We start from the raw sequence: 7723 nt of genomic DNA, 5'->3' as shown, positions 1-7723 counted from the left end.
GTACAGTACAGTACAGTACAGTACAGTACAGTACAGTACAGTACAGTACAGTACAGTACAGTACAGTACAGTACAGTATGTTCGCTGTATGCCAGTTTGATATTAACCCATTCTGACCTGAGATCAGATTCATACGAGGTTTCCACTGGACACACACTGGTCTGATTAACCCATTCTGACCTGAGATCAGATTCTAAAAAATGTCAGTCGTCGTAAGTCGATTGTTCAAAAATAGCAGACCTACAAGCTCGTAGCGCGCCACTCGGTGGCGCGCTATGAGCTTGTAGATCTGCTATTTTTCAATAGCTAAAGCATAACATAGTGCCAACACCAAAATGGGTTCCCGTTCAGAATGGGTTAAACGAACAAGGCCTGGCTGCGAACATTGGATCCAATTCAGAGGAGAAACATCAGCATATTGTTATTGCTGGCAGAAACCTTGTAACCTTGCAGTGTATTTCATATTTTTTAAATGAATGTCCAAATTCTTCAGACTACACAAAAAAGTAGCAAAAATAGGCTTTGTAAAAGATCACAATAACCGTCGCGCTTTAACAGGTTTAGAGCTGGTAGATCTCTATTTTTTATTTATTATTCTTTTGGTTCATTTTCTAGTAACGGTTTTGGACATGCAGTACAAGGTTTCTTCCTGACAGTGACAATATTATGATGTTTAGGAATTTCTTTTTATCGTGTTGTTCAGCATCCTCTACCGATCGGTAGAGGATGTATCGTTTATTTACTGTAAAAAAAAAAAAAAAACTAACGAAGTTCACAACAACACAACATAACAAATTTGAAGTAATATGCTTTGAAAAGGGGAAAATAATTTGATTGACTGTGTAAATGTTCTGGCCTTGGAGTGTTCACATTGTTGAGTGAGGATGCGTGTGAGAGAGAGAGAGAGAGAGAGAGAGAGAGAGAGAGAGAGAGAGAGAGAGACTAGAGACTGTAGAGAGATAAAATGCCACATTGAGACAGTTTAGAGATTTGGTGTGTCAACTCAACCCTTATTCTCCCACATGTGTAGCCAATCTACTCTCACAACGTTTTGCAATCACGACTCATTGTGAGCTTGTAGATCGGCTGTCTGTGTCACGCAACACAGTCATATACGACTAATAGTATATAAAGCAGACTTTTAATCCTAAATACAAGCTGGACTTCGGGAGAGGCTGGTATGGTGGAGAGCTGATGACTGAAGAGGTTGTGTTATGTCTTATGGAGAGGCTGGTATGGTGAAGAGCTGATAACTGAAGAGGTTGTGTTACTGTATGTCTTATGGAGAGGCTGGTATGGTGGAGAGGTTGTGGTACTGTATGTCTTATGGAGAGGCTGGTATGGTGGAGAGCTGATAACGGAAGAGGTTGTATTATGTCTTATGAAGAGGTTGTGTTATGTCTTATGGAGAGGCTGGTATGGTGGAGAGGTTGTGTTATGAAGAGGTTGTGTTACAGTAGTCTTATGGAGAGGCTGATAACTGTAGAGGTTGTGTTACAGTAGTCTTATGGAGAGGCTGATAACTGAAGAGGTTGTGTTACAGTATGTCTTATGGCTGCGGTCGGTCTGGTGGATCTGAAAACAAGCAAACAAACATAAGATACATCTATTTGTATGGATATGATCAGTGGTGGAAGAAGTACTCCATTGTTTTACTTAAGTAGTTTATATGATATGATCTGAAATGGAGAGTCCCCAAAGCGTACTTCATCCCAAGTGCTTCTGGTGATTCTTCTCGTAGCCCACTGCGTTGGTAGAGCTGCTTCCTAGAAGGAGGGAAGTGTCGGAAGACATTTTATGTTACAAGACTGAGTTTTCTTTCTGAGGGGCGCTAGGTTTAACGTTTGTTTTTAGTTTTAATTTGTTTAAAAAACGCAGAGAATTTCGGTCATCTCGTCCCTAAATTCCATTAGCAATAGAGCGTCGCAGTCCCGCCCCCTCGAGAGACCCGGAAAAAAAGAAATCCCCGTTAATTTTCCTCATAGACTTTTCAGAAATTATTTATTCAAGCGGTCCGTCAATAATTATGGCTTCAAACACTGCCACTCTGTAAAGGTATTTTTCTAAATTGTCTTTGAGAAGCCATCGTTACCGACAATCTGCTTGGATCAAACATCTGAACTGAACTTCTATGCGTGTGTTGGTATCCTCAGATCAGGTGTTCTTCACATTCCCACAGAGGAAATACAGAGCGTATCTTCACATGTTCATCACGGGGCGACACACGTTTACTCTCCTCACCAATTCATTATTGTTCACATTCTAATATAAAACCTTCACAATGGCACATCCTGCTCTAATCCATTTCGGCAAACAGGGTTCTACAAACCGTCTCAGCACATAGAAGAACCTCATCTAATGTTCATTTGTTGCAAACAGAAAATGTGAAACTGTTCAAGCCACATCGTAAAGAAAAGCTATAGATGCATTTGACAAGATTCAAAGTTGCAAGTGCATATTATGTCAGGCCATGAAGAAAGCATAGAGTAATTTCTTACTGGCGTCGTCATGAAAGGGGGCGGGACTGCGACGCTCTATAAAAGATAATTTAATGTTTGTGTTGGCACTGTTATAGTTAGACTTTAATATATTAGCGCCCCTCACTTCACACGGGTGTGATTTTTTTTAAACCACTTAAAAATTTACTTAATTGAATGGAGTTCGAAGGCCCCCCCCCTTCACGCTCGCGCAACAATTTTGCTGTTTTGGGGGCAGTTTTATGCCGTTACATTGGCCTATTTCCGGTCGCCCACACAATTGCACTTTTCAGCTCCCCTTCTCACCAACAATAAAACACTAATCTTTTTAGACACCATTCATTTCATTCCGATTAGCAGGGACATTTTCTGTGAAACAAAAGAAATATATATATAAAAAAAAAAAAAAAATTAGGGGCCCCTGGTGCCCAAGGTCCCAAGGGCACGTGCCCAAAGTGCCCATATGGTAGATCCGGCCCTGCGAAGCTCCCTAATTGTTATTGTCTACACCAAATATCTTTGCCAAAGATACAGGAGTAGGTCTACAAGATGGCAACGAGATGCACTGCAACCCACTGCAAGCTTTTAGAGCTGATATTTTCAGAAGAATGTAAAATTATTACCATACGTAATCCATAATAACGTCAGCAATCAGCATACATTATGGTTCATAATGATAAGGGTATTATTATTACCTCACTTACCCAAGTAATCCTTGTAGTCCTTGAAGTATTTATGCCTCAGACTGCGACCATCTAAAGAGAAACACAGGATGATAATAATGGCCAATAATGTCTTCAAACAGGCAGCCTTTTGAACAAGCCCATACTGTAACGTCACATGTAAATATAATATGTGTATACATATGTGAACTATTTCATGTCAAGGACACCACAAATGTTATGTAATTGGCCGCCGACCCCCATCTGAAAATGTGTTGTTCCAGGGAGCCCCCCCCCCCCCCCAGAAGCAAAGATTTGAGTTAAAAACATTCACTCTGAAATAATATAATATTCAAATTTTTGTGCCATGCATTTTCACGATAGCAGACCTACAGTACAAGCCCGTAGCGCGGCACTCGGTGCCGCACTACGAGCTTGTAGATCTGCTATTTTTCAATAGCTAAAGTATAACATAATTCTTAAAACACCAACAAGGGGTTCCCGCCCAGAATGGGTTAAACTTCTAGCTAAAGCCCAACACACACACCGTCTGTGAATGCTGCTCGTCAAAACAGCCGTCTCCGTTATTTTTCAATGAACCTTATCCCACACCGGCGGCGTCCGACACGCGTTCACGCCTCGCCTGACGCTCCGATACGCCTCGCCTGACGCTCCGATACGCCTTGCCTGACGCTCCGATACGCCTCGCCTGACGCTCCGATACGCCTCGCCTGACGCTCCGATACGCCTCGCCTGACGCTCTGATACGCCTCGCCTGACGCTCCGATACGCCTCGGCTGACGCTCCGATACGCCTCGCCTGACGCTCCGATACGCCTCGCCTGACGCTCCGATACGCCTCGCCTGACGCTCCGATACGCCACCGTTCTGTTTTCCAGGCGACGCCTGTGCCGTGTCGCTGCTCACCCGCTTCACAGACGGTGTGTGTTAAAGGGACACTTCACCCTTTTTGCAAAAAAATATATGTTAATGACGTTTAGGAGCTTTAGATCACTTTCCTGGGGGTCTTTATGTGTGTAATATGTGGTTTTAGATATTTTAGATTGTAGCAGTGAGCCTGTTCCCAAACAAATTCCCATAATTATTTGGTGCACTGCTCCTCCTTGTGGATATAGGGGTGGAGACATGTCTTACTGAGACAACATGTAGTCCAGGAAGGAAGTGAGCCCAGTGTCCATGACATCAGAGACAACAGTCTCACTGCTACAATCTAAAATATCTAAAACCACATATTACACACATAAAGACCCCCAGGAAAGTGTTCTAAAGCTTCTAAATGTCATTAACATATATTTATTTGCAAAAAGGGTGAAGTGTCCCTTTAAGCTTAAGCGTGGCCATGCAGAACGTGTCATCATAGCGTAACGTCTCTCTGTCTCACCAGAGTTCCCGCGCTGCTTGATGCATTGTCCTCGGTTGGGGATGCCGGCGGCCACGTTTCCCGGGTTGATGATGTGACACTCGTAGCCTGTGGGACAGTGGAGGGGCTCGTCTCCATCCTCTGTGGTGCTGCAGGCCTCCGCTGCAGGCCATGGGGTACACAACAAGAACACAGGTCAGACCCTGAGGTTAATACACACACGCTGCAGGCCTCCGCTGCAGGCCACGGGACACACAAGGAGAACACAGGTCAGACCCTGAGGTTAATACACACACACTGCAGGCCTCCGCTGCAGGCCATGGGGCACACAACAAGAACACAGTTCAGACCCTGAGGTTAATACACACACACGGTGCTGCAGGCCTCCGCTGTTGGTACATTTTGTAAAGCGTCCTTGGATTCATGAAATATATACATTTAAGCTATTATTATTATTATTATTATTATTATTAGTAGTAGTAGTGGTAGTAGTAGTAGTAGTTACAAATGGCTTTAATGTGTGTAGCATTGGCGTGGTCAGTGGTGTCACGTGTTAGTGGGAGAGGTCAGAGGTCACTCACCCTGCAGGACCTCCTCTGGTCCGTCTAGCAGCCAGCCGTTCCCCCCCAACCACCGAGGTTTGGGCTGCACCAACCAGTCCAACACTGCACACCCACACACACACACACACACACACACAGGCACGCACACACACAGACACACACATACACACACACACACACAGGCACGCACACACACACACACACACACACACACACACACACACACACACACACACACACACACACACACACCCACAGACACACAGGCACGCACAGACACGCACACACACAAACACACACACCCACACACACACACACACACACACACACACACACACACACACACACACACACACACACACACACACACCCCCACCCACCCACAGACACACAGGCACACACGCACACACACAAACACACACACCCACACGCACGCACGCACGCACACACACAGAGAGAGAGAGACACAAATGCTGGTTAGCCGAAATGTTTGTTTCCATTTGTAAAGGTATGGAGAAACAGAAACAATAAAACAAAAAGTTATCTAACAGGGTGATAACAGGGTGTAACTGACCTGGTGGGGGCTGCACAGACTCCAGACAGGCGTAGATGCAGCCGTTGTAACAGCAGCGTTTGTGGCGTTCGCACTCGGAGTCGGAGCGGCACACGGGCACCTCACAGGCCCGCTCCGGGAGCATCTGGGGCGGCGGGGGACAGCGGTCGTTCTTCTGGTGCTGCGTCGACTGGGACTGGTTCGGATACTCATAGTCCGGCTGCTGCAGGCAGGCAGACAGGCAGGCAGACAGACAGACAGACAGACAGACAGACAGACAGACAGACAGACAGACAGACAGACAGACAGACAGGTTCAAGGTTCAAGGTTTCTTTATTTTGTCTCCTAAATTTGTCTTGGACCCCAAGGACCCGCCCTGCAGCATACAGATACAATACAATACAATACACTACAATACAATACAATACAATACAATACAATACAATACAATACAATACAATACAATACAATACAATACAATACAATACAGGACAACAAAGGCACACAGTGACCCGTACAACATTAAAAAACCACACACCAACATACCTAGTGCAGAAGAGGAAGAACATCACCTCATAACCTTCCACCCCTACCCTGTCTGCCCTCTGCAAGGACTCTGTTAAGGATTGTGATTGACAGACCGAGGGACAAAGGAATGCTTGTACCGATTGTATTTACACGCATGTACCTCGTATCTCCTATACCTGATGGCATTAGCCGATACTCAGGGTGTAGTACATGGGAGGGGTCAGACACAATGTTCTTACAATGTTCTTAACCTGTCCAATGGTGGCCTGCAACCATTTTGGCTAATCTAAGGATCTCAGATTTGTATTTTACAGTTACTGGTGATACCATACCTTAGAATTGACTCTATGCTATAGCTCTATAGAAGATCATGACTCGTTTCTATCCATAATCAGAAGGTTGCCGACATGAGCATAGATAACAGAACCCACACGGTGATTCCCAAACGTTTGGTTCCAGGAGGAACCAAAATGAGTGTGGTTCCATTTGCACATACCATTCCACACCACTGATTGACTCCCTTTCAACCAGGAGAGGGCAGCATTGGGCTTTGCATATTATTATTATCATCAACATCATCACGCAGCCTTGTGATCACAGCCTTGGAGGCCTTCATGCCTGCAAAATGTGTTGACCTGGATTTGGGAAGGTTTTCTCAGTGTGGGAGCAAACATTTCACGGGTGAGCCTCATGGTGGTGGTGGTGGTGGGGGGGGGGGGAGCCGGCAGAACTCTGAGCCAAGTTAAAACACTCACAAGGATTGAGCTTTGGGCTGGATAAACATAAACACGCACAGTCGCACACGCACACGCACACACACACACACACACACACACACACACACACACACGCACACGCACTAAAAAATAACATCTGTTCACTCTCATTTTGTAGGAAGGTACACACACAGTTTAGGTTCTAAACTCTTATTTGTAACACTTTTTTAAACGTGTCACAGTGTTTAGATTATAAGCAGAACATGTTTATAATTGCCAGTAACACTTTTTAAACACATAAACGTGTTTAGTTTTTACAATCAAAGTCAGTCAGTCAGTCAGTGTTCTACTGTGTTTTACGACCATTAATTAATAAACATTTGGCCTTTTATTATTACACACTGGTGTTTAGGTTTTAAACGCGTCACGTGTTCCAGGGATTTACAGTGTTATAGGTAGCCTACTCAACAGAATATTACACATCACAGACTTTCATTATAAGTGATTGATACAGCCATTCAGTCACTGCATTAACGATGAGATTTAGATTATCGTTTCCTTTTTCGACTGATGCTGAAAAACTGTTCAAATCAAAACCACTATTATAGAAAACTCCAGGCACTTTAAACTGCAGCTAAATGAAAAGAGTGAAATGGAATGATATACATATGATACAATTCCTGAAATTATACGCATTGTGTGGCGAACAATGTGTGTATTGTTTTCATATGCTTGGGTTAGGAGCAGGCACGTGCACATCAAAGGGGCCTTCAGCGGCATGCCTTTTAGTGGCACTTTCTGCTAAACTCTCACTCTCACTGCACTCTCCAGAACATGAATGCAG

At 44.4% G+C, this 7723-nt stretch overlaps 1 protein-coding gene across 2 annotated transcripts in view; it reads right to left on the bottom strand.

Moving 5' to 3' along the window:
- Positions 1 to 885: 885 nt before the first annotated feature.
- The window catches only part of wfdc1 (WAP four-disulfide core domain 1), a 21832-nt gene continuing 14994 nt past the window's right edge, over positions 886 to 7723 (bottom strand). Inside the window, exons 3-8 of one of the 2 annotated variants that reach the window (XR_013963967.1) lie at positions 5657 to 5858; positions 5101 to 5184; positions 4541 to 4681; positions 3173 to 3232; positions 1707 to 1766; positions 886 to 1575 (exon numbers count right to left, since the gene is read on the bottom strand). Coding sequence is in view for 1 of the 2 variants with exons in the window: in XM_080761937.1 (XP_080618063.1) it covers positions 1708 to 1766; positions 3182 to 3232; positions 4541 to 4681; positions 5101 to 5184; positions 5657 to 5858 (537 nt within the window). In the remaining variant the exon portion in view is untranslated. The remainder of the gene's footprint in view (positions 1576 to 1706; positions 1767 to 3172; positions 3233 to 4540; positions 4682 to 5100; positions 5185 to 5656; positions 5859 to 7723) is intronic. The other variant, XM_080761937.1, reaches the window with a different exon arrangement.

This window comes from Protomyctophum bolini (assembly GCF_963924005.1).
Source record: "Protomyctophum bolini genome assembly, chromosome: 4".
Taxonomy (NCBI): Eukaryota; Metazoa; Chordata; class Actinopteri; order Myctophiformes; family Myctophidae; genus Protomyctophum; species Protomyctophum bolini.
Note: the sequence above shows the minus strand (reverse complement) of the source record. Positions and strands in the feature narration are given on the sequence as shown.